At 43.8% G+C, this 27,196-nt stretch overlaps 1 protein-coding gene across 4 annotated transcripts; it reads left to right on the top strand.

Annotated features, from left to right (window-relative positions):
• Positions 1 to 1,913: 1,913 nt before the first annotated feature.
• Positions 1,914 to 25,534, top strand: hdlbpa (high density lipoprotein binding protein a). Of its 4 annotated transcripts, none has more exons than XM_029708260.1 (28): positions 1,914 to 2,016; positions 3,525 to 3,596; positions 7,563 to 7,677; positions 7,918 to 8,069; positions 8,362 to 8,577; positions 8,941 to 9,147; positions 9,524 to 9,739; positions 10,543 to 10,746; positions 11,131 to 11,238; positions 11,333 to 11,437; positions 11,732 to 11,810; positions 11,961 to 12,100; positions 12,179 to 12,283; positions 12,866 to 12,979; positions 13,251 to 13,337; positions 13,470 to 13,601; positions 13,767 to 13,985; positions 15,447 to 15,668; positions 15,933 to 16,151; positions 20,767 to 20,923; positions 21,178 to 21,338; positions 21,513 to 21,617; positions 21,754 to 21,888; positions 22,105 to 22,248; positions 22,414 to 22,593; positions 22,896 to 23,012; positions 23,539 to 23,700; positions 23,934 to 25,534. In XM_029708260.1, the coding sequence occupies exons 3-28, from the start codon at positions 7,602 to 7,604 to the stop codon at positions 24,027 to 24,029; spliced, it is 3,858 nt and encodes a 1,285-aa protein (XP_029564120.1). In that variant the 5' UTR covers positions 1,914 to 2,016; positions 3,525 to 3,596; positions 7,563 to 7,601; the 3' UTR covers positions 24,030 to 25,534. The 4 variants fall into 4 exon arrangements, with proteins under 4 accessions (XP_029564120.1, XP_029564121.1, XP_029564118.1 ...); XM_029708261.1 differs by having other exon boundaries at positions 10,540 to 10,746; positions 23,539 to 23,691; XM_029708258.1 differs by having other exon boundaries at positions 10,540 to 10,746.
• The last annotated feature ends 1,662 nt before the right edge of the window (positions 25,535 to 27,196 follow it).

The following is a 27,196-nucleotide window of genomic DNA, read 5'->3' as shown; positions in this document are numbered from 1 at the left end:
ACCATGAAGCACGGGGGTGGCAGCATCAGCACTGGTGCAATTCACAAAATAGATGGCATCATCAGGAAGGAAAATTCAGTGGATATATTGAAGCAACATCTCAAGACATCAGTCAGGAAGTTAAAGCTTGGTCGCAAATGGGTTTTCCACATGGACAATGACCTCAAGCATATTTCCAAAGTTGTGGCAAAATGGCTTAAGTCAAGGTATTGGAGTGGCCGTCACAAAGCCCTGACCTCAATCCTATAGAAATTTTGTGGGCAGAACTGAAAAAGCATGTGCGAGCAAAGATGCCTACAAGCCTGACTCAGTTACACCAGCTCTGTCAGGAGGAATGGGCCAAAATTCACCCAACTTGTTGTGGGAAGCTTGTGGAAGGCTACCTGAAACGTTCGACCCAAGTTAAACAATTTAAAGGCAATGTTACTAAATACTAATTGAGTGTATGTAAACGTCTGACCCACTGGGAATGTGATGAAATAAGTAAAAGCTGAAATAAATCATTCTCTCTACTATTATTCTGACATTTCACATTCATAAAATAAAGTGGTGATCCTAACTGACCTAAGACAGGGAATTTGTTACTAGGATTAAATGTCAGGAATTGTGAAAAACTGAGTTTAAATGTTTTTGGCTAAGGTGTATGTAAACTTCCGACATCAACTGTAATTTAATCGTATTATTATATGTCGTAGAAAGCGATGAGTTAGAAGAAGCCAACATTACCAACCCATAATGTAACATTTAACATCCATATATGGCCGGCCACGTTAACGTTAACATTGATTTATCCTGCAATAGATGTCGTTCAGCTGGTGACAAACATGTTTGTCTTCTTCTAATGCCTCTTAAGGGGAAAGTAATCTAAAAGTAACAGAATGTAATCAGATTACGTTACTGAGTTTGGGGAAATCCAAAGGTTACGTTACTGATGACTTGAACAGGTAACTGCAACAGATTACATTTAGAAAGTAACCAACCGAACCCTGCATATAAAATGGACATATCTATTTTAATACAGACTAGCTGAAATCATTACCTGTCATTGAAAATGGCAAACTACCAAATGGATCATAATTTTCTGGTAAAAAAGTGGTTGGGCAAAAAAAAAACACGTTTGCACCCCTATTTTAAAAGTGGGATGCAGCTGCTCCGTTTGCCCCATTGCTAAGGCGCCTATAATTGGTCAATACTTATTTATCAGAAAAGTATCTGTCCAAAGGTTTGTTAGTCATTCATTCATTCATTTATTAATTCATCCTTCATTTATAATGGCGTATTGATAAGGAAACGTGAATGAGTTGGACGATAAAAAAAATAGATAGATCCACGTAAAGCACAGATATGTAAAGTAAAAAGTGAATGCATACGTGTACATTTGATTATACTAAAAGGCGTCATCGACTTCTTCATGGATCCTATAGCCACATCGTCGACCTGAGAACTGGGGGTTAACTATTTGCGACGGTGCAACAACAACAACGACGTAACAACTGGTTTAAAACGACATTGTTGGCTACAATGTTGCAAAACACATGAAACTTCAGCTGAGAATACTTGTTACTCATCGAATAATTTTCGGCTCCAGTTACAGCATCAGAAATACCGACAAAAAATCTGAATTGTAGCAACTCGGGTTTATGAAACGTCATCTTTCGTCAGAGTTTAATGTATTTGATTTCTCAAGCTGTAGCATTTTTTTTCTGGAGGGGAGGGGGGGGGACGGGTGTATAAAACTGAAACATATCAGATATACACACCATCAAATCATAATCAAATGTAGTCATAGTGAAAATGTTACATGAAAAATATACTTTTTTTTCTTCTTTCTTTTCTTCTTCACTGTATGAAAAATCAGTGAATTGTAATCAGAGGCTGTTGACGTGACGTTAGAGAAGACGATTGGAGGGTGGTGCTGGTATATAGCTATCCTTCGGCCTTCAGTTCCACCTTCTCGCCAGTGGAGTTTCATCACAGCTTCTGCACCACCCAGGGCAGACGAGAACATAAACACAAGTAAGTAGCTAACAAAATTGTTTCACAAAATGTAACACGTACCAGGAACATTAAAGGCGATGTGCTCGTTATTACCGTCGACATTTAGCCAGTCGGGGCGGCTGATAGTTGTCGAGGATGCGGTGAAATATTATCACTGTCAAAATGTGCTCTGGCCTGAGTCGCCTCCATGTCATTTCTCCCCTTGTTCGGCTGCCTTATGCCTACGTGGACTTTGTGTAGATTATTGTGGAGCTAACGTTCCGTATTAAAAATGGGAGAATATCTTTAACTTATCATGGTTTTGATTATTTAATTTTTTAAACACAATGTGTAAAATGTAAGATCTAACCACCGTTTTTATCGGTTTAATGTTTTAATTACATTTTTTTTATAATGAAGTTTCCATGAGGGTGTTTCAATTTTTAAACTGGTTGTTAGCCGCCGGAGCTAGCTTAGCGCTAGCACTGCAGCTACGTGTCATTATCTCGCACGGTCAAAGTTTATACGAGTTTATTAGCTAGCTAGCTAGCTAGCAAGCTAATGCGTCTACATAAAGTTTTCAATAGAAGTGGCGTCTCGCAAAACGCAATGGGGGGGCGTTTTACTGGAATACACGATTAATGTTTTAATTAAAATAAAAATCCTTCTCAAGTAAGATTCAGTTAGCTTATTTATTGCAATCGTCCATTTTCAAGAATTCCTCGGACATTTCTTGTCATGTCGACGTAGTACCTAGCCGCGAGAAACCAGGGAATATTAGCTATCTATTTAACATTTTTATGTTTTGGTCAGTTAGCTAGCTACCAATATTCATCTGATGCTATCGTGGCCTTGGGATAGTCTGTCAATGTTCACGTCACATCGTTTGATTTTTTTTTTTTTTTAGCTAGGTAATTGTTTTTATTTTATTTTTTTAAACGCCATCCAGCTAACTAGCTATTTTGCTAGCTAGCTTGTAAATTAGGCAGAGGTAGGCCAGTGTTCTAGCTAACGTTAGCTAGCAGTCTTTTTTTTTTTAGCTTTTCAGCTGCAACCCCACGTTGATCTATCACAGTTGACTAACTGGGGTTGAAAGTTCAATAAATGCCAGTTATATGAATAAGGCTAATTTAGCGTCAGATGTAAAGGCCAAATCAAATTGAGTCTGTGGTCTCACTGGAAGAGACATACACCTCATTAGGCTATATGACAAAGCTGGCCAAGTCTGTAGTATAATATAATACTTACCACTGATCTAATATCAAACAAGAATATGTTTTGGTTTCTTAGCTTTTTCTAAACTACCTTTTACCTTCAAGCAAGTAGGCCCAGATTTGTATGCTAGCTTCTTCTATAGGGGGATCCCTCCAGCCATTAATTAGATGTCAAAGCTTGGTTTAATGTTTTATCCCCCCCCCCCCCCCCCCCCACACACACACAAATCCCAACATTTGAATATACCACTTAATCTATTAATTGAATGTCCAGTATTTTATCACCCGACTGTCTGTGAAACCAGTATGTTTTTTTTTGATTGTGCTTTTCAGGCAAAAGCTGGCAGGCTGACACGAACAGGCAGCTTTACAGGACGGATTATCTGGTAACTGACCATTTAGCTGGTAAGAAGTGACACTACTCTAAGCTCCTAATTATAGCCATGCTGCAGTCCTTTCTAACCTGCAGTTTTCAAATGGAAGGCAGTGGAAAAGATGGCCTTGTTGGCCACATCCACTGGCTCAGTAATTAAAGAGCAAAGGCAGACATTTTACTTTTTAAATACTAGGATGGGTTGGCGGCTATATATTTTGTATATTATTGGGTCAATCACAAACCAGATGCTTGTCAGATATACCTGGAGTTCATTGAAATACTTTGAATCAGTGTATACAGTACCAGTCAAAAGTTTGGACAACTACTCATTCCAGGGTTTTTCTTTTCTTTTTACTATTTTCTACATTGTAGAACAATAGTGGTGATACCAAAACTATGAAATCACACATATGGAATCAGGTAGTGACCAAAATTGTTAAACAAAATATATTTGAGATTCTTCAAAGTAGCCACCCTTTGCCTTGATGACAGCTTTGCACACTCTTGGTATTCTCTCAACCAGCTTCATGACGTAGTCACCTGGAATGCATTTCAATTAACAGGTGTGCCTTGTTAAGTTACTTTGTGGAATTTCTTTCCTTAATAATGCATTTGAGCCTATCAGTTGCGTTGTGACAAGGTAGGGGTGGTATACAGAAGACGGCCCTATTTGGTAAAAGACCAAGTCCATAGTATGGCAAGAACAGCTCAAATAAGCAAAGAGAAACGACAGTCCATCGTTACTTTAAGACATGGAGGTAGGTCAATCTGGAAAATCTGAAGAACTTTGAAAGTTTCTTCAAGTGCAGTCGCAAATACCATCAAGAGCTATGATGAAACTGACTCTCATGAGGACCGACACAGGAAAGGAAGACCCAGAATTACCTCTGCTGCAGAGGACAAGTTCATTAGTTACCAGGCTCAGAAATTGCAGCCCAAATAAATGCTTCAGAGTTCAAGTAACAGACAGATATCAACATCAACTGTTCAGAGGAGACTGTGTGAATCAGGCCTTCATGGTTGAATTGCTGCAAAGAAACCACTACTAAAGGACACGGATAAGAGACTGGCTTGGGCCAAGAAACACGAGCAATGGACATTAGACCGGTGGACATCTGTCCTTTGGTCTGAGTCCAAATTTGAGCTTTTTGGTTCCAACCGCTGTGTCTTTGTGAGATGCAGAGTTGGTAAATGGATGATCTCCGTATGCGTTGTTCCTACCGTGAAGCATGGAGGAGGACGTGTGGGTGCTTTGCTGGTGACACTCAGTGATTTAATTTAGAATTCAAGGCATACTTAACCAGCATGGCTACCATAGCATTCTGCAGCGATACGCCATCCCATCTGGTTTGGGTTTAGTGGGACTATCATGTTTGTTTTCCAACGGGACAATAACACACCTCCAGGCTGTGTAAGGGCTATTTGACCAAGGAGAGTGATGTAGCGCTGCATCAGATTATCTGGCGTCCACAATCACCTGACCTCAACCCAATTGAAATGGTTTGGGATGAGTTGGACTACAGAGTGAAGGAAAAACAGCCGAGAAGTGCTCAGCATATGTTGGGAACTTCAAGACTGTTGGAAAAGCATTCCAGGTGAAGCTGGTTGAGAGAATGCCAAGAGTGTGCAAAGCTGTCAAGGCAAGAGGGTGGCTACTTTGAAGAATCTAAAATGTGACTTTTTTTCTCTTTTTGGTTTGTATATGATTCCATTTGTTATTTCATAGCTTTGATGTCTTCACTATTATTCTACAATAAAAAAATTAAAAAAGAAACCCTTCAATGAGTACGTGTCCAAACTTTTGACTGGTACTGTATATAACATTCTCAAATCTTTCTAGAGAAGGCTTGAAGCACTTCAGTCAACTTTGTGAAATCTTTTCAACATTTTCCATTTTGGGTGCAATGCTGTTTTGTTGCTCCGTGTTAAACCAATGAGACGCCAGTAGTATGGCTTACCCGGGCTGGCCTGTAGTTAGCACAGTGAACTACATAACACACCAATGATTCGGCCTGCTCAGCCTGAAAGATGCCTAGCCTAGAAGGAAGAGGCCCCTTAAAGGGTGCTGTTCTGGAAAGCATGTGAAAACAGCTGTACTAACGCCCTGCTAAGGATCCCAAGCACCACCTCCATTGACTGTGCTGTGTGCCAGTACAAAGTATAATTACTAGATAGGACCTTCCCATCAAGTGGATGTTCTGTGATTGGTAGGATTCTATTTTGATGGTATAATGCCCCCCCCAACCCATTGATTCTCATTCATTTGAAGCAAAACAATTTTGCAGAGGAATAGTCTAAATGTTCTCCGGGGTCAGCTCCCCTCTCGCCAAATCCTAACCTTAACCATTAGTGGGGAAAAGTACAAAACTGACCCAAGATCAGTGTCGTCTAGGGACAACTTCACCCTACGCCTAGTGCACGTGCTCAGTGTTTAGTCTGACCTACCTGGTTAGGACTGGTGAGGGAGAAGCTGATCCTAGATCAGTACCTAGGGGAAGCTTCAGTGGGTGGCTGAACTGAACGGGTCAGTGGGGGAATCCTCTTAACCTTGGGAAAGCTCATTCACCCAGCTTAGAAAAGGCCTAGGCCAACAACCTCAACTTAGTTGTTGAAATCAATGTATTTGTCAAGTGCCGAATACAACAAGTGTAGACCTTACTGTGAAATGTTTACTTACATGCACTTAACCAACAGTGCAGTTCATGAAGTGTTAAGAAAATATTTGCAATGTAAACTTAAGTTTTAACTTTAAGAGGCTTTATACAGGGTGTACCGTTACCTAGTCAATGTGCAGGTCAGTCCAGGTAATTTGTACATGTAGGTAAGGGTGAAGTGACTATGCATAGATTGGGCTCCGGGGTCAAGTTTCCCCTAGGTACAGATTTAGGATCCCCCTCCACTAGCCCAAAGGCAGGCAGATGTCAATTTTGAGTCGTTTCCATCTTACTGTCCAGATGGATTGTATGCAGCCGGCAATACACTCGTATCTCACGTGGACATGTTTAAACGTAAGACTTTCTCCATTCAGGTTGCAAAAGTGTCAATTTCCTCTAACTAGACTTAAAGACAGGGAAATGTTTTTTTTTTTCTCTAAAACATTTTCCACCACCATGCTAAAGTGGCTAATGCCTAGGAATGCTAGTTCTGGATGTTATGTATCGCGTTCAGCCAATCAGGTTGCAGCAGTATGTTTACCTCTTGCTAAACGTAGGGCGCAACATCAGGAAGTACCATTAGCCACTAACATGGTGGTGGAAATGGTGTTTCATTAAGAAAGTACGCATTTTTCTTCCTTCTCGCCGTAAAATCTAGTTAAGGAGGAAATCGACACTTTTTTGCAACCTGAATGGAGAATGTTTCTTAGGTACATACCGGTCCATGGGATACGAGTGTTTGCTGCATACAATGCGTTTGGACTGTAAAATGAAAACCATCCACAACAGATTAATATCGCCATCAGCTGGCCTTTGGGATACCCCTCCCCTCCCCCCAATCCTAACCTTTAACGTCTAGTGTGGAAAATGCTGAACTGATCCGAGATCAGCGTCTTGGGTCAACGTCACATGTAACTACTGCAATGAATCAGTTTGTCCTCTTGGTTATGCTTAATTTGCCTATTCTGCGCACTGAGGCTATTTGTCAGACTTTCAAAGAAAGTGATGGCGTGTGAAATGGGTAATAGCTAGCACAGGGATTATCCCTCCTGGAAAGGCATGGTGTCTTTTGATAACGGTAGATAAGACAATGGGGCCCAACATCCAAAGTCCACTCAAACTGGTCAATGTGTTTTGTACTACTATATATTTAACCCTAACTATAAAAGTGGTCTGTTTTTTTTGTTTTCATTGTTTATTGTATTTTCTAGCTATGAGACAAGGCCTTATAAAGACATCACAACTTAATAATCTTGTCTTTTTGAGTCTGTCATGTCTTAGCTATGCAGGCTATTTTTGTTTTCTTTTAACTCTAATTATGTCCTCTTTTTCTTTTACTAGTGACACACTCGTACTCCGTGTAAACGTGGGATTTCGACCATGAGCTCAGTCGCTGTACTTACGCAGGAAAGCTTCAACGAGCACCGCTCTGGGCTCGTTGCAGAGCAGGCAGGCGGTGAGTTACTGTTTTATCTGTTCCTCTGGGTAGATTAGTCTGGCTTTTTTTAAATTAGCCATCAGTTATCAATGATTCTCAACAAATATGCTAACTAAAACCTGAAGTAACAACAAGACATGAGTTGTAGTAACTGCCGTTGAACCGATCATGTAGCTGCCATTTTTAGTCATTTCAGACACTCGTAGTCAGTGAGTTTTTTTTATATATGGTGGCTTGTTTCTAATGGTTCTGACACAGGGTCTAGTACTGCTGGAGATGAGGAGGCCCCAGCCTACAAGGATGCCTTCCCCCCGCTGCCTGAGAAGGCTGCTTCACCTGAGGGGACCCAGGAACCAGTCAACGCCTGGACCTCCAAGATCCGGCCCCTCAAATCCTCTGTCATCACCCAGGTAGCTACAGCAGCAGAGTTTACGCAACACTTTGTTGCATTGGAGGAATAAGAAACTGTTTGTTGTAGCAAATGGTATCCCTATTCCATATAGTGCACTACTATTGACCAGAGCCCATAGAGCTGTGGTCTAAAGTAGTGCACTATGTAGGGAATAGGGATGCCATTTGGGACACGACCCATGTTTGTTGTAGCGAACAACTCTTCTGCCTTTGGCAAACCTGGGTGTGTAGACCTAAAGTCTATTGTTCAAACATGTGATGTTTGCTCTCTTTAACTTATGACCCTGCTAGGTTTTCCACGTCCCTCTGGAAGAGCGCAAGTACAAGGACATCAACCAGTTCGGTGAAGGAGATCAGGCAAAGGTCTGTGTGGACATCATGCATAAGACTGGAGCCCACCTGGAACTCTCCATGGCTAAAGACCAGGGTCTGTCCATCATGGTGTCTGGGAAACTGGACGCGGTGATGAAGGCCCGCAAGGAGATTGTGTCCCGACTGCAGACTCAGGTCTGTGTAGATCGATGGGTTCACATTTAGCCCTTATGTGGCTGTTGTATTCATTATAACAATGTAGGTTACAGTGTATATCAGAGCTAAATTTAGACTCATCCTTTGATTTCCCAAACTTGTACTATCAGTGTGTTGTTTTGAGGACCCCACCTCAGGACTCCCTGGAAAACAGTGGCAATGCTTACTGAGTGGACTATCATGGCTAAATAAAATTAAATCAGTCATCCCATTTCAATAGGAATTCATGCACGGCTACTAAAGTTAATCCAAGGTGACTACTTAGTGATTATTTATTTACCTTTGTGTTAATGTTAACCATTTTCCTTCATGTTGAGATTTTTTTTTTTTTTTTTACGCCAGGCTTCAGCTACTGTGGCCATCCCCAAAGAACACCATCGCTTTGTCATCGGCAAGAATGGGGAGAAACTACAGGAGTTGGAACTCAAGACTGCCACCAAGATCCAGATCCCAAGACCAGATGACCCCAGCAACCATATCAAGATCTCTGGCACCAAGGAGGGCCTGGAGAAGGCCAAGCATGAGATTCTGCTCATCTCTGCCGAGCAGGTAGCCAACCTGGTGTCATGAGTTACCTAGCTATCGCTCTAGTGTCATCCTCTATAACTACTCTCCACTCGCTGACTTAACTACCACATAATAACCTCCTAACTCACTATGGAATCCTTTGCGGAACAACTTTTTTTTTTTTCCTACTTCAGTCATATCTGTTACCTTATATTTAAAACTCTTTATAATTTCTGCCATTTAAGTTAACCACCCTACTTAATGAACATGCCCCTATACTGCTAACACTGGCCTTACTGTTATTACACTGCCATGAACACGGTTTGGAAGCGAGCTAGTTCAATTTGTGAATTGTTATATCAGTCCGAGTGTTGGACAACCTAACTGATGACTGTCCGCTCTCTGTCCTCCCCTCCAGGACAAGCGTGCTGTGGAGAGGGTGAACATCGACAAGGTGTTCCACCCCTTCATCACTGGTGCCTACAACAAGCTGGTGGCAGATATGATGCAGGAGACGGGAGCCCGCATCAATGTCCCCCCACCCAGCGTCAATAAGACGGAGATCGTCATTACTGGGGAGAAGGAGCAGGTGGCCCTTGCTGTGGCTATGATCAAGAAGATTTATGAGGGGAAGGTGTGTAGGTCTATGTTCTGTCCTCTTCTAACCTCTCTGGGGTAGGTGGGACGTTAGTGGGTCTTCCAAATGAACAATGACCCCCCAAGCACTGAAAAGTGTGTGCGAGCAAGGAGGTCTACAAACCCGACTTGGTTACACCCGCTCTGTCAGGAGGAATGGGCCGAAATTCACCCAATTAATTATGGGAAGATTGTGGAAGGCCACCTGAAATGTTTGACCCAAGTTAAACAATTTAAAGACAGTCAATTAGTATTTTGTAGCATTGAATGTACATTTCTGACCCACTGGGAATGTGATGAAAGAAATAAAAGCTGAAATAAATGATTCTCTACTATTATTCTGACATTTCACATTCTTAAAATAAAGCGGTGATCCTAACTGACCTCAGACAGGGAATATTTACTAGGATTAAATGTCAGGAATTGTGAAAAACTGAGTTTAAATGTATTTGGCTAAGGTATGTCAACTTCTGACTTCAACTGTATGTCCTGCTAGCTAAGCAGGAATGATTGAATGTCTGTGTTTTTAACATGTATGGAATGTTGTCATGTAGCCTCAGGGTATCAGGGCGTGACTTCGGTTGTCTCAAGAAGCTGTTGAGGGGCCTTATGGAGGTTCATACTAGCCTTCCGTGGCACGACTGCCGTCTTAGACTGAAAAGAAAGAGACAGTCTTAACATTTTATTCAAATTGGGACCAATACAATTAACATTTTTGAATATGCAACAGTGAAATGCACCAAGTTACACTTTATCTTTACACTAATTTCCAGTGCTCTGTCTTCCCTTTTCTCCCAGCAGAAAAATGCCACCACCATCGCGGTAGAGGTGAAGAAATCTCAGCACAAGTACGTGATCGGCCCCAAGGGAAACACCCTGCAGGAGATCCTGGAGAAAACTGGCGTCTCGGTCGAGATCCCACCCCCAGACAGCAACTCGGAGACCGTCATCCTGCGCGGGGAGCCAGACCGGCTGGGTCAGGCTCTCACTGAAGTTTACGCCAAGGTAGATATGTTACACATTCCAACAGAAACACTACACAGTACGTACTATACAGGTCTCAATGAAGTTAGGGCCAAGGTAGATATACATTACATAAGACATACGCAGCACCTTTCTCACCGACCTGGCTGGGCCTGGTATTCACTGATGTTTAGTCAAAGGTAGATGCCTTATTTTTGAAGGTTTTACTTGCAATGTGAATGAATGTGTTTTTAAAAAAAATTTTTTTACCTTAGTTAAATGCACTGATTTGTAAGTAGCTCTCTATAAGGCTGCTTGCTAAATGACTAACGTATAGCACCTTTTCAGGGCCTCTGGTCTAAGAGGATGTCCCATGACCTCAATGGCTTCTCAGTTTCTAAATGTGACCCTGTTTGTGTTTCCCAGGCTAACAGCTATACTGTATCATCAGTCGTAGCTCCTTCCTGGCTTCACCGCTTCATCATTGGCAAGAAGGGGCAGAACCTGGCCAAGATTACCCAGCAAATGCCCAAGGTGTGTGTGTGTGTGTGTGTGTGTGTGTGGGGCATGTGTTTGTTCCAGAGGGGATGCAGCTCAAGGCCTGACTTGGTGTTTCTGTGTTTTGCAGGTGCACATTGAGTTCACTGAGGGTGAGGATAAAATCACCCTGGAAGGCCCCACCAAAGACATGCAGATGGTGCAGAGTCAGATGGAAGCCATCGTCACTGACCTGGTAAAGACCATCCAAATAAAGAGGACCAGGCTAGCCTCGTCCACTCTAAGCAGAAAGCCCGTTTACCAAAACCAGATTAAGCCTATTAGATTACTGGGCTAAAGAGTATTCAATGGAGAGTCTCCCTTGAGCATGCTTTGTAGTTAAAGAGTAGGCTTTAATCTGAGCCTAGGCCTAGTTTGTTTCATTGTCCCAAGGACAGACTGTGTAAACCACACTGGTTTCCTTGGTTTTAGGACTTGGTAGTTACAATCATTCATTTGATGCCATGTTTATTTCATTTTCTCCTTCTAGGTGAGCCGCATGGATTATAGGGAGATCAGTGTGGACCCCAGATTCCACAGACACCTGATTGGGAAGGGCGGTGCCAACAGTAAGTATTATGTTTTTAAGCGGAGGTTGGTTTGAGAAGTGGGAAGAGTAAGATAATAAATAAATACAAAGTTACACCAATGTATTTAAGATATTTAGCGTATTACTAAATGGTGGTTAAAAAACATGTTTATTTTCCTGCCCTGTACAGTAAACCGCATCAAAGATCTACACAAGGTGTCTGTGCGTATCCCCCCTGACAACGAGAAGAGCCACCTGATCCGCATCGAGGGGGATCCCCAGGGGGTTCAGGAAGCCAGTAAGGAGCTGCTTGAGCTAGCGTCGCGCATGGTGAGTATCACAATACATTCGCTCTCTCACACACGTCCCCATTGGGAGTTGTCCTTCAACCTTTCGTCTCTCTTGCAGGAGAACGAGCGTACAAAGGACCTGATCATTGAACAGCGTTTTCACAGAGCCATCATTGGCCAAAAAGGGGAGAAGATTAAGGACGTTCGTGACAAGTTCCCTGAGGTGAGTCACAAACCATGTTGCCGTGGGAACACACCTGATGACGTCAGAGACTGGCTCAGTAAGACTTCAGTCAGCAAGGCTGTATTTACACAGGCAGCCCAATTCTGCTCTTTGGCCCAATTATTAACAAAAGAGTGGAATTTAAAAATTAAAAAATAAAATTGATGGCTCAAAAGACCAATTAGTGGGAAGGGGGGGGGGGGGAGAGCTCAGAATTGGGCTGCCTGATTTTTAAACGCAGCCTTAGAAACCATGATCGTGTGTGCCAGATTCATATATTTAGAAGAGCTGTACATGTATGGCTCTGGTAAATGCTTAAGTGTATACAGCTATAACATTTTGCTGTATAATTACAGTAAACAACTATGTTCATTTTAGTTAGGATGGGCACTTAAATCAAATCAAATGTATTTATATAGCCTTTCTTACATCAGCTGATATCTCAAAGTGCTGTACAGAAACCCAGCCAAAAACCCCCAACAGCAAGTAATGCAGGTGTAGAAGCAAGGTGTTGTATGAGGAAAAGGAAAATATAAAAAAAATTCCAAGCTGTACATAAAGTAGTAATGTGTCGATTTGCAGGTCATCATCAACTTCCCAGACCCGGCAGCGAAGAGTGACATCGTTCAGCTGCGTGGTCCAAGAAATGAGGTGGAGAAATGCTCCAAGTTCATGGCTAAGATGGTTGCTGAAATGGTATGTAGATCATCAAACAAACGTCTCAATGATTGACTCTCTGTGACAACTAGGTTTAACCTTTCTTATTTTTTTACGTTGCATGAGGTTAGTGTAATGTGTTAAGTACATTTGGCTTTCAAGATGTTGTGCCGGGTAAAGCACTTCATCGTTGGTATGATTGATAGCTCTTTCCGTAAGTGTATTGAACATGTCAAATCTTGCTTTGCAGATTTGAAAAAATGTTTTCACATTAACTGTTTTTTATCTATGATTGATTTGTCTTTTTCAGGTGGAGAATGGTTTCTTTCTCTCAGTTCCCATCTTCAAACAATTCCACAAGAACATTATTGGGAAAGGTGGCGCCAACATCAAGAAGGTATATTCTCATTAATAGGATATAAATTTAAACTTGGTTTGGGACACAGTTCTTTCACAATTTCAGGCTTTTTAAAATATGGGAGGAGAAAAAAAATGGTATTACCTGACAAAGTAATTCCTTCATTTCCAGATTCGTGAGGAAACTAACACCAGGATTGACCTGCCTGCCGAGAACAGCAACTCTGAGATGATCGTCATCACCGGCAAGAAGGAAAACTGTGAGGCCGCCAGAATCCGCATCCTGGCTATCCAGAAAGAATTGGTAATTTTCTGGCTTTTCGCAGGGAGATTTCCTTCTAAGATGGCCTGTGTTCGTCTATGTCAATGCAGATAAGGATAGAATGTTCTTAATTTGTCTCTCTATATGAAACCATGTTTCCATTCTGTGCCCGATGAACTACATATGCCGCTATTGTGTCCCTCCCAGGCAAACATTACAGAGATGGAGGTGTCCATTCCCTCAAAGCTGCACAACTCCCTGATTGGCTCTAAGGGCCGTTTTGTCCGCTCCATCATGGAAGAGTGTGGCGGCGTCCATATCCACTTCCCCACCGAGGGCTCCGGCATCGACACAGTCACCATCAGGGGCCCTGCTGAGGAGGTGGAGAAGGCGAAGAAACAGCTGCTCTCTCTGGCCCAGGATAAGGTTTGATCCTGCTCTTAGTTGTCTTATTTAGGCTTTACTTATTAGTAGGTTGAGGGACCAGGTTGTTTTTTTTTTTTTTGTTCATTGGCTATGGTTGTCATGAGGGTTGGGTTCAATTTCAGGAAGTAAACTGCAATTCCCAATTATCCTTCACTAAAAAGCAATTGAAATAGAAATCATCCTAACTAGGGTGGCCACATTTTAAAAAAATGCTTAGTGCGCACGAAATTTGGTGATGCAGAAATGAGACTGACTGTTTTCTACAAATTTGCGAATATTTATCCACAGTAACAATTCTGGTTGGTCTCAAGGAATGTAAAACTGGTAGGATTTATTATTATTTTTTTTTAACTGTTGAGTAAAGTAGAAGCAGCCTACCAAGTGTGAGGAAAGGACCTTTTCTCTAATAGGCTACAGCTACTTAGGCCTACTTACTATTGTTGTTCTTCGTTAGAAGCACACTTTTTATAAGTAGTTAGCGGTCCTCTCCAAGTTTTAGCTGGAATTTAGCCCAAAAGGATTTGACAAATGTGATTGGTTGACGATATGACCTTGCCCTACGTGTCATCTTGCGTTGTGCAGAATATCAGATCTCAACAACGATTGGAGAAAGTGTTAAACATCACCAGCACCACGTCCTTATGATATATAGCTGGGCATAAGCGCAATGTGACAGCATACGACACAGGTTGGAATGTCTGAATGAAATATGGGACAAATGGACTTGTTAAAAAAAAAAAAAAACTCTCTGGCCCTGGGACACAGCCACAAACTTTAGAGAGGAACTCTCCAGCCCAGCAGAGGCTACCATCCCCTGGTTTCGGACCTCTGGCATTGTTACGGGGTTGCCAAGAGCCCTTCTAGAACACTCCCCTGCCTGTGATTGGCTGACCTGGTCAGTCAATCACAGGCTGTACCTGGTTGGGTGGGTGGTGTGTCTCAAACCCCCAATATTCTGTTCTTTAGTTGGACACAGAGGTCCAGAGACAACGGGTCAGAACTCTGCACCACCTCAACACAACTCAATACTGGACCCTTCCTGACCAAGCTTCCTAACTGTGTTAGTGGTTGGATGACCATAAACCACTATACACTACCTCACTTACCCTAATGCTAGTCTCCTCTTCGTGTGTCCTTATGATGATGATCAGTCCTTTAACATGAACTCTGGGACAGTTGCACCTATAATCAAAACCGGCACCTCTGAGTCTACACAAAAAAATAAGAAATGTTTTGTAAAATACAGCGTCTGATTGTTTGGTAGGGGGATGAAGGGCCAAAATGTGAGACTGTCCTGTACAATCTGGGACGTGGTCACCTTAATCCCAAACCTGGTTGTCAGTAGTCCATGTACACACCTTTCAAGGAAGTAAACTGAACTAATCAGCTCCACCATTATGTTGCAGCACATTCCAATAAAAACATTCTGAAATATATTTTTTTCCCTCTTTCTATCCCTAGCAAACCAAGAGTCACACAGCTGAGCTGAAGGCTAAACCAGAGTACCATAAATTCCTGATCGGTAAAGGAGGTGGTAACATCCGTAAGGTACGTGACAGTACTGGAGCCAGGATTATCTTCCCTACACCTGAGGACGAGGACCAGGAGCTGATCACCGTGGTGGGGACAGAGGAGGCCGTCAGAGAGGCCCAGAAAGAACTGGAGGAACTCATCAAGAGCTTGGTAAAGACCGTTTTTTTTATCAATACATCTTGTTGATTTGATTAGGGGAAAACAGGAGAAACTGACTAATCAAAAGTTTCTCCTGGCAATATTGTTTTGATGTTACGTACTTGTGTTTACAGCGGAATCAAACTCCTGTGTATTTGTAAGTTTGAGTGTAAGGAAACTGTTGTCATTTTGGTACTGACTCCAACCTTTATATTATACACTGTATTGTTTGACACAGCTGAATATTAAACCCCATGCTTGCTTGTCATCCCTCAGGATAACGTGGTGGAGGATGTAATGAATGTGGACCCCAAGCACCACCGGTACTTTGTGGCTCGCCGTGGGCAGGTGCTGAGGGACATCGCTGATGAGTACGGCGGTGTGATGGTGAGCTTCCCCAGGAGCGGCGCCAACAGCGACAAGGTCGCTCTGAAGGGAGCCAAAGACTGTGTGGAGGCAGCCAAGAAACGCATGCTGGAGATCATCGAGGACCTGGTGAGTTCACAGGGCTTTACCAACTTATTTATGACTACTTTTCCACTGGAGACTTAGCCCAGTGTCTTACCAAGAAGGCTGTCTTCTGATTCCATGGCTCCAGTGTCTTACCAAGAAGGCTGTCTTCTGATTCCATGGCTCCAGTGTCTCACTAGGCCATGGCCTCAATGGACCTGCTCTTAATTGGGGCCAAAGCCTGACCACTGGTACTTTTCAGCTGGCATTTACACTGAAATTGTTGTATTTAGATTTTTGTTCAAAGAGTTACAGTTCATATAAGGAAATCGGTCAATTGAAATAAATTCATTAAGACCTAATCTATGGATTTCACATGACTGAGAATAGATATGCATCTGTCACAGATATACTATACCTTAAAATGTAAAAAAAATAAAGTAGGAGTGTGGATCAGAACCAGTCAGTTTCTGGTGAGACCACCATTTGCCTCATGCAGCGCAATACATCTCCTTCATCAGGCTTATTGTGGCCTGTGGAATGTTGTTCCACTCCTTTTCAATGGCTGTGTGAAGTTGCTGGATATTGCTGTGAACTGGAACACGCTGTCGATCCAGCATACCAAACGTGCTCAGTGGGTGGACATGTCTGAGTATGCAGGCCATGGAAGAACTGGGACAGTTACAGCTCCCAGGAATTGTGTACAGATCCTTGGGACATGGGAGGGGGGGGGGGGGGGCGCTGTGCATTATCATGCTGAAACGTGAGGTGATGGCAGCGGATGAATGGCACGACAATGGACCTCAGGATCTTGTCACCGTATCTCTGTGCATTGTGTTGGTTGTCCGTAGCTTATGCCTGCCCATACCATAACCCCACCACCACGGGACACTATTTACAACGTTGGGACACTGTTCACAAACCACTCGCCCACACGACACCATACACGTGGTCTGAGATTGTGAGGCCGGTTGGAGGTACTGCCAAATTCTCTGAAATAACGTTGGTGGCGACTTATTGTAGAGAGATAAACATTAAATTCTCTGATAACAGCTCTGGTGGACATTCCTGCAGTTAGCATGCCAATTGCGCAAGCCCTCAACTTGACATCTGTGGCGTTGTGATAAAACTGCACATTTTAGTGGCCTTTTATTGTCCACAGCGCAAGGTGCACCTGTGTAATGATCATGCTGTTTAAAACCTCTTACATCTAGACGTTCCACTAGCGGAACACCACTCCAATATCCAATGATTGGGCGTGGCGCGAAATACAAACTCCTGAAATCTGAACTTCAATTTCTCAAACATATGACTATTTTACACCATTTTAAAGACAAGACTCTCGTTAATCTAACCACACTGTCCAATTTCAAAAAGCCTTCACAACGAAAGCAAAACATTAGATTATGTCAGCAGAGTACCCAGCCAGAAATAATCAGACACCCATTTCAAGCTAGCATATGTCACAAAAACCACAGCTAAATGCAGCACTAACCTTTGATGATCTTCATCAGATGACACCCCTAGGACATTATGTTATACAATACATGCATGTTTTGTTCAATCAAGTACATATTTATATCAAAAAACAGCTTTTTACATTAGCATGTGACGTTCAGAACTAGCATTCCCACCGAACACTTCCGGTGAATTTACTAAATTACTTACAAAAAACAATTATTTTAAGAATTATAGATACAGAACTCCTTTACGCAATCGCGGTGTCCGATTTTAAAATAGCTTTTCGGTGAAAGCACATTTTGCAATATTCTGAGTAGATAGCTCGCCATCACGGGCTAGCTAATTTGACACCCACCAAGTTTGGTACTCACCAAACTCAGATTTACTATAAGAAAAATTGGAATACCTTTGCTGTTCTTCGTCAGAATGCACTCCCAGGACTTCTACTTCAATAACAAATGTTGGTTTGGTTCCAAATAATCCATAGTTATATCCAAATGGCGGCGTTTTGTTGTGCGTTCAAGACACTATCCGAAGGGTGACGCGCGTATCGTGACAAAAAATGTCAAAATATTCCATTACCGTACTTCGAAGCATGTCAAACGCTGTTTAAAATCTATTTTTATGCTATTTTTCTCGTAAAAAAGCGATAATATTCCGACCAGGAGTCGTTGTTTTCGTTCAGACTGATAATCTAAAATGGACTTCACGTGCATGCGCGCACCCGTGTCATTGTTCTCAGATCGACCACTATCCAAATGCGCTACTGTTTTTCAGCCATGGGCTGCAAAGTCATCATTCAACGTTCTGGTGCCTTCTGAGAGCCTATGGGAGCCTTAGAAAATGTCACGTTACAGCAGAGATCCTTTGTTTTGGATAGAGATGACAAAGAAGGCCAAGAAATGGTCAGACAAGGTACTGCCTGTACAGAATCTTCTCAGGTTTTGGCCTGCCATTTGAGTTCTGTTATACTCACAGACACCATTCAAACAGTTTTAGAAACTTTGGAGTGTTTTCTATCGAAAGCTACTAATTATATGCATATTCTAGTTTCTGGGCAGGAGTAATAACCAGATTAAATCGGGTATGTTTTTTATCCGGCCGTGAAAATACTGCCCCCTATCCATAAGTTAATCAGCTTCTTGATATGCCACACCTGTCAGGTGACCTGGATTATTTTGGCAAAGGAGAAATGCTCCCTAACAGGGATGTAAAGAAATTGGTGCACAAAATTTAGCTTTTTGTACGTAAGGAAAACATGTTTTTATATTTTTTGTTCTGTGTGTGTGTGTGTATAGGAACACTAAAATAACACATCCTAGATCTGAATGAAATAATCTTATTAAATACTTTTTTCTTTACATAGTTGAATGTGCTGACAACAAAATCACACAAAAATAATCAATGGAAATCCAATTTATCAACCCATGGAGGTCTGGATTTGGAGTCAAAATTAAAGTGGAAAACCACACTACAGGCTGATCCAACTTTGATGTAATGTCCTTAAAACAAGTAAAAATGAGGCTCAGTAGTGTGTGTGGCCTCCACGTGCCTGTATGACCTCCCTACAACGCCTGGGCATGCTCCTGATGAGGTGGCGGATGGTCTCCTGAGGGATCTCCTTCCAGACCTGGACTAAAGCATCCGCCAACTCCTGGACAGTCTGTGGTGCAACGTGGCGTTGGTGGATGGAGCGAGACATGATGTCCCAGATGTGCTCAATTGGATTCAGGTCTGGGGAACGGGCGGGCCAGTCCATAGCATCAATGCCTTCCTCTTGCAGGAACTGCTGACACACTCCAGCCACATGAGGTCTAGCATTGTCTTGCATTAGGAGGAACCCAGGGCCAACCGCACCAGCATATGGTCTCACAGGGGGTCTGAGGATCTCATCTCGGTACCTAATGGCAGTCAGGCTACCTCTGGCGAGCACATGGAGGGCTGTGCGGCCCCCCCAAAGAAATGCCACCCCACACCATGACCGACCCACCGCTAAACCGGTCATGCTGGAGGATGTTGCAGGCAGCAGAACGTTCTCAACGGCGTCTCCAGAATCTGTCACGTGCTCAGTGTGAACCTGCTTTCATCTGAAGAGCACAGGGCGCCAGTGGCGAATTTGCCAATCTTGGTGTTCTCTGGCAAATGCCAAACGTCCTGCACGGTGTTGGGTTGTAAGCACAACCCCCACCTGTGGACGTCGGGCCCTCATACCACCCTTATGGAGTCTGTTTCTGACCGTTTGAGCAGACACATGCACATTTGTGGCCTGCTGGAGATCATTTTGCAGGGCTCTGGCAGTGCTCCTCCTGCTCCTCCTTGCACAAAGGCGGAGGTAGCGGTCCTGCTGCTGGGTTGTTGCCCTCCTACGGCCTCCTCCACGTCTCCTGATGTACTGGCCTGCCTCCTGGTAGCGCCTCCATGCTCTGGACACTACGTTGACAGACACAGCAAACCTTCTTTCCACAGCTCGCATTGATGTGCCATCCTGGATGAGCTGCACTACCTGAGCCACTTGTGTGGGTTGTAGACTCCGTCTCATGCTACCACTAGAGTGAAGGCACCGCCAGCATTCAAAAGTGGCCAAAACATCAGCCAGGAAGCATAGGAACTGAGAAGTGGTCTGTGGTCTCCACCTACAGAACCACTCCTTTATTGGGGGTGTCTTGCTAATTGCCTATAATTTCCACCTGTTGTCTATTCCATTTGCACAACAGCATGTGAAATTTATTGCCAATCAGTGTTGCTTCCTAAGTGGACAGTTTGATTTCACAGAAGTGTGATTGACTTGGAGTTACATTGTGTTTAAGTGTTCCCTTTTTTTGAGCTGTATATATGTGTGTGTGTGTGTGTGTATAGAGCTGACATTAACATAGACCACTGGTGGTGGGAGTGCCTCATACGGGGGGGGTGGGAGTGCCTCATACGGGGGGGGTGGGAGTGCCTCATACGGGGGGGGGGGTGGGAGTGCCTCATACGGGGGGGGGGGGGGGTGGGAGTGCCTCATACGGGGGGGGGTGGGAGCGCCTCATACGGGGGGGGTGGGAGCGCCTCATACGGGGGGGGGTGGGAGTGCCTCATACTCATCTCCTGGGACATAAGGATGCAAAAACCCTTTAGTCTCGTTCACCCAGTACCATGATTCCCATGTCATAACTAGCCTGTCCTCTCTGATTGGCTAACGGTCCTCCTCTGTCTCCAGGATGCCCAGGTGACCATGGAGTGTGTGATTCCTCAGAAGTTCCACCGTTCCATCATGGGTCCCAAAGGTTCCCGTATCCAGGGCATCACCAGGGAACACAACGTGCAGATCAAATTCCCTGAGCGAGTGGATGGTCCGGGGAAAGGAGGCTCAGCCGGTAAAGCAACCTGTCGTTCTCAGGCAGTATTCAAACACAGGAGTGCTGATATGGGATCAATTTTGACTAGTTTAAAATCAGCACTCGTACTTTACAGGCAAATGACCTAAAATGTAATGATCATAGATTGTTAAGAGATGTCTCTTACTTCAAGGCTGCTTGAAGCAAGTCTTTCAGATTTCTGCTGTTCAACTGCCTGGTTTATTCTTTCTAATCAACCTTTTGTTTTTTTTCCCCCCTCTGTTCTTCCCCAGCTCCCCTGGCCGAGGCTGCAGTGCAGGAGAACGGAGAGGCTAACGGGGAGGTGGTTGAAGAGCCTGCAGCACATGTGGATCCCAATGCACCTAAGAAGTGTGACGTCATCGTGCTTTCTGGCCGCAAGGAGCGATGCGAGGCTGCTGTGGAGTCACTCAAGGTCAGTCTTCTTGAACGTTGGGATTTCCACATTGAAATAATCTGTCTGTACTGTCAGTAAACTCTTTACGGAGGTTATTTGTGACTTGTATAGAGCAGTGTGTTTTTCACTTTCATTTTTTCCCCCCCCCATATAGTTGAACTGATGTTTCACTACCTCCTCCTTTATCCTCAGGCTTTGGTCCCTGTCACCACTGAAGTGGAAGTGCCTTTTGAGCTTCACCGTTACATCATTGGGCAGAAGGGAAGTGGAATTCGTAAGATGATGGATGAGTTTGAGGTACGTAAGAGTAGTTTCATTGTCTTTTTTTACGTTAGGGGAGTAGCTGAAATGGGACTCATTCAGGATACAGAGTCTCTTCTGTCTGGATGTTTTATTCAACATTCTAGTGTTTTACTATTGCCTCCACCGCCAGGTTAATATTCAAGTGCCTGCTCCTGAGCTGCAGTCCGATATAATCTCCATTACTGGCCTGGCCAATCACCTGGACCGCGCTAAGGAGGGTCTCCTGGAGCGTGTTAAAGAGCTGACTGCTGAGCAGGAGGATCGGGTACGTGTTACTCTCTCTTTACTGCGCTTTACATCACAGAACCACAGTATTAAAAGTGTTGACTGCAGTCAATCACAAGTTACACTGGTCTCGGATCTGTTTGTTGCCTAGTCATTGTTATGCCATCTGGCATCCAGCCCAACCGGCAGAAAGACCAGGCGACGAGTGACATGGTTCTGACTGGTGATGTTGTTTTGTACTTGTTATTCATTGCAGTCCCTCAGGAGCTTCAAGTTGACCATCACTGTGGACCCCAAGTATCACCCCAAGATCATTGGCCGTAAGGGGGCCATAATAACCAACATCCGCACAGAGCACGAAGTTAACATCCAGTTCCCAGACAAGAACGACGACAACCAGGTACAGGGTTACGCCTTCTGTTGTCAATTCTTCTGCCTTTGTCCTCAAACCCTTGTCCTTTACAAAAAGCATTGGAGAAAGTCAGAGGAGAGTGGTCTTGGATCTTCCCTCATGTAAGTTCTATAGTCCTGACATGCACCACCCCCCCCCCCCCCCCCCCTACAGGACCAGATCACCATCACGGGGTATGAGCACAAGGCTACAGCCGCCAAGGATGCCATCCAGGCCATCGTGGATGAGCTGGAGGAGATGATCTCTGAGGATATCACCCTGGACGCCCGTGTCCACGCCCGCATCATTGGGGCCCGTGGCAAGGGCATCCGCAAGATCATGGATGAGTTCAAGGTGAGGGGGGGGGGGGGGGCCCTTTTCAGTGGGCCAGTTTCTCGGACTTACAAGCATGCTCAATGAAAATTGTCTATTGAAATAGGATTTTAGTCCATCTGTCTCGGACTAGGCTTAATTATTATTTTTTTTTTCTTCATCGTCTCGGATAAGGTTGTAAAAACAAATGTTACAGGGTCGTCTTGCCTTGTCCCTTTGAATTCTGGGAATCCATTTGAACGTGTTCTGTCTGTACATGCTATTGGATGCGTTTAGTGTGTGTATAATGCAATGCCCTCTTTGGCTTCACTTCCTGCTTTTAGGTTGACCTGAGATTCCCCCAGCCCGGAGCTGCTGACCCCAATCAGGTGTTTGTTACTGGACGTCCTGAGCTGGTGGATGAAGCCATCGACCACCTTCTCAACCTGGAAGAGGAATACGTAAGTACTCCTTTCAAAGTGGTGCAGGGTGAATTTGCCACTAAATGCTGCTCTTGGGTCAGTTTTTTTTTTGCCATTTTCCCCACTGATGGTTAAGGTTAGGATTTCAGGAAGGGAAGCCGATCCTCCATCTGTACTTAGGGGAAACTTCACCCTGGACTTTCAAAGCCATTTTGGGCATCCTCCATTTACTTGACTTAATCCTCTTGGCCCTTGGTGTCCACCATGGCTCTCCATAGCCTCTGATGCTTTGTAATTTACTGTCATTTTTTTTTTTCTGTGTCTGGTCAGTGATAAGTTTAGTCTTTATTGGTCAGTTTATTGATTGATCTGTATCATTGATAAAGCATTTACCTATTTAAAAAAAAAAAAAAAAATTCCCCCTCTGTAATCTTTGGCTCTTCATTTGACTGTTATACACACTTTCTGATTCCCTTGAATGAACAGTACCTTCAACACCCCCCCCCCCCCCCCCCCCCCATTTTCATATAGCTTTTTAAAAATCAAACTGGTTTCCTGTGTTCAGATGGCTGACGTGAATGAGAATGAATCTAAGATGACGTACATGAAGCCCACTGGTGACCGTGGTGCGTCCTCGATGGATGAGGGAGGACGAGAGCGAGGCTCCTCCAAAGGCTTCGTGGTGAGGGAGGCACCGTGGCAAACCGGCAGTGAGAAGGTGAGAGAGGTGACAGATCTTTATTTTTTTTCCTCCTTTGACAAATCTGACCCATTACCTTTTTGTGCTAGTCTGGTCCCTTATCTATTTATACTGTCTTGCCATACTTTTTCCTGTGGTCATTGTATTTAACACAGATCTGCGACCATCCAGGCTACTTTTGTGTGTTGTCTTTCTTGTAGTTTTGGAATGCAGTCATTTGTAGTTCAATGATCACTGACGTACTTGTTTTTCCTCTCCAGGCCCCAGACATGAGCAGCTCAGAGGACTTCCCCAGCTTCGGTGCTCCTGTGGCGGCCACCAACAAGGCCTCTCCCTGGGGTCCCAAGCGCTTCTGAGCAGAGCTGTGTTGCTACGAAGGAGACAAGACGGCCCTCACCTCCACCTGACGACACAATCTTCCCCTCCATCGCCTGCCCCAACCCTATGGACCTGGACTGACCGCTGACCCCCTCCCACACAGAAAGTCTCTGCAGTCCTGGAAATGTTTCATGCTTCTCTTCTGTCTACATAACTTGGTTTGCCTTTTGTAGATTGTACGGTGTAGTCTGAAATGCTTTCAACCAAACTGTATTTGGACCTGTAACTTAAGCTTTGTATCTTTTTGCATTCAGTAATGCGTCTTTCTGCAACACAAATTATACTTATTATAAGAAACATTGCTGGGTTGTTGGGTTATGTCTATATTCAGGTAGACGTTCAATGTTGTTTTCCGAGACTTGACATTTCATAATGATTTTGAAATGTTACCAAATCCAAAGCTGTTAAGGGAACCGAGCAACGCTTCTTAGGTTTACTGAGCTGTCCCTTAGTTGCCTTCGCAGGGTGTGTGGGGCTTGGGGGAGAGTTGGCTTACCTCTGGCGACATGTTAGTGCATGTCTGTCCATTTTCAGCTTTTGATTTGAAGTGAAGAAGCTTGACCACCATGGTGGCCAGCTGTCCGTTTCAACTACTCTCCTCCACTCCTCATGGAACTGTGTACGTCATCTCATTCAGTTCTCAGTCTTATTGCTGCATCTGAGTGGTTATCTGTCCTCAGTCTTTCATTCTGTCTGCTTGTTACTGTGCTTGTGAGTGTATGGCCAGGTAGTGATGTGTTGTATCATGCAGCCTTATTTGTTGAACTTTTTGTTTTTTGGAGGGGTGATTCACTACAGATATACTCTTTCACACACTCTCAAACTGCCAGATGCTTTTGGAGATTGTACTGGATCTTGTATCATCCGCCTGCAACACTAGAGCTCCAGAAGTTTCAATACCCCACACACTAACTGTTAAAGTACCATACTTGTTCCATACTGTAGTTTTTTATTTTTTTTTTGTGACATTTTGAAAATGAAGTTTAACTCTCTATTTACTCATGGCTTTTGGAAGCAAAAGAGCAGACCATTCTGTGCCAATGAACTGTCTTCTGTCTAGTGACGTGTTACTCATCCTGCTACCTACCGGGGTCAGTGTCCAGTCCCTCTTTGTCTTCCAGTTGCTATGCAGATATGTTCTGTAACCATAGCAATGGCCCTCTTATCAGCCTTAGCTCTAGAGTGATATAAACCAGACCCCAGAGTTGATGTCACAGTCCTGAGGAGATTAGGAGGCGTACAGTACAACGCTGTGGATGAAATGTTCAATCATCTCATTCAGTTCTTGGCAGTGGGTGGTGTTTAATTTTTCTCCCGGTGGTGCAGATACACTTCCTGAAAGATATGACATCATTGTCTAATCCTGGTCTATATCATTCTAGCCTTATGAAAGATTATGCAAAAACCATACAAGAAGTGAAACAATTATGGATGACACTGGAAATGAAATTGTCCAAAAAGTCAATAAAAATTGAAAATTGTATTTTTTTTTTTGTTGAGTTGAACATGTAGCTAGCTACTTTTACTAGAGTTGAGGCTGCATGAGGCCCTGACCCCCCCCCCCCCCCCCCCACTTCTGGTAATTGTACATGTTTTGAGCTGCATTTTTTAAAGTGCACCAGAGCAGGAAACGCATGGAGACAGAGTAGGAGATTAAGGCAGAGGGTCTGACATGGCAACGCCTGGAGCAGAGAGCACAAGACCGAAAGGGATAGAGGTGCTTCATCGATGGCTTATGTTCTGTAAGGAATACAAAGGCCTAGCTAACTAAGAGTAGGGTATGAGTACGGTACATTTAGCAGATGCTCTTAGCCAGAGCGACTTGCATTCGTCTTAAGATAGCTTGGTGGAAAACACAGACTTCGTGGCCAAAAGTATGTGGACACGTCTTCAAATTAGTGGATTTGTCTATTTCAGCTACACCCATTGCTGACAGGTGTATAAAATCGAACATGCAGTCTCCATAGACAAACATTGGCAGTAGAATGTGCTGTAGTGAAGAGCTCAGTGACGTTCAATGTGGCACGGTCATTGGATGCCACCTTTTTGACAAGTCAGTTCATCAAATACCTGTCCTGCTAAAGCTTCCCTGTCCCTGGTAAACTGTAAGTGCTGTTATTGTGAAGTGGAAACTTCTAGGAGTGGCTCAGCTGAGAATTGGTAGGCCACACAAGCTCACAACAGGATCGCCGAGTGCTGAAACACGTAGCGTGTAAAAATCGTCTGTCCTCGGTTGCAACACACTACCGCGTTCCAAACTACCTCTGGAAGCCATGTCAGCACAAGAACTGTTCACCGGGAGTTTCGTGAAATGGGTTTCCATGGCCGAGCAGCCACGCACAAGCTTAAGAACACCATGTGCAATACCAAGCCTTGGCTGAAGTGGTGTAAAGCTCGCCGCTATTGGACTCTGGAGCAGTGGAAACACGTTCTATGGAGTGATGAATCACACTTCACCATCTGGCAGTCTGACGGAAGAATCTGGGTTTGGCGGATGCCAGGACAACGCTACCTGCCCCAATGCATAGTGCTAACTGTAAAGTTTGGTGGAGGAGGAATAATGGTGTGGGGCTGTTTTTCATGGTTCGGGCCCCTTAGTTCCAGTGAAGGGAGATCTTAATGCTACAGCATACAATGACATTCTAGACGATTCTGTGGGGAAGGCCGTTTCCTGTTTTTTCCTGTTACCAGCATTGAAGTGATTGGATTGCTGTATTCGGCACATGTGACCAATACAATTTGCTTTGATGTACGTCCAGCGTACTAACACCACCTGCATCTGCAGTGGAAGCTGACAGAAGTAAAACTGTCTGCCTGAAGTCAGACATGAAATGGTAGGCGAATGTGTAACACATGGTATATCATCATAATGTTATATTAATTGTAGTGTAACCTCCACGAGTGAATATTTCAGAAGACCCTTAGTTGATAAAAAGCCCAGACTAGCCAGCCAAGTTAGCGTTAGCAAGCAAACGGCTAACTCTGTGGACTAAACTCCACTCGATGGCGAAAACATTTTTTTTATTAGGCTAACAAGTCAGCTAACCAATCACAAACGGTTAGTTTACTAGCTAACTAAAGGGTAAAAACAACCTGTTCGTATACTGTAATGCATGTAGCTAGCTAGGTAGCCAAAGACAACTTG

Source organism: Salmo trutta, chromosome 22 (genome assembly GCF_901001165.1).
Source record: "Salmo trutta chromosome 22, fSalTru1.1, whole genome shotgun sequence".
In the NCBI taxonomy this organism is placed as follows: Eukaryota; Metazoa; Chordata; class Actinopteri; order Salmoniformes; family Salmonidae; genus Salmo; species Salmo trutta.
Note: the sequence above shows the minus strand (reverse complement) of the source record. Positions and strands in the feature narration are given on the sequence as shown.

Excerpts from the sequence above, each read along its gene's own strand:
- hdlbpa (XM_029708258.1), top strand. The coding sequence starts at position 7,602 with ATGAGCTCAGTCGCTGTACTTACGCAGGAAAGCTTCAACGAGCACCGC. Across the intron at positions 10,747-11,130 it reads TCACTGAAGTTTACGCCAAG|GCTAACAGCTATACTGTATC; the intron begins GTAGATATGTTA and ends TGTGTTTCCCAG. Across the intron at positions 21,618-21,753 it reads AGATGATGGATGAGTTTGAG|GTTAATATTCAAGTGCCTGC; the intron begins GTACGTAAGAGT and ends CTCCACCGCCAG.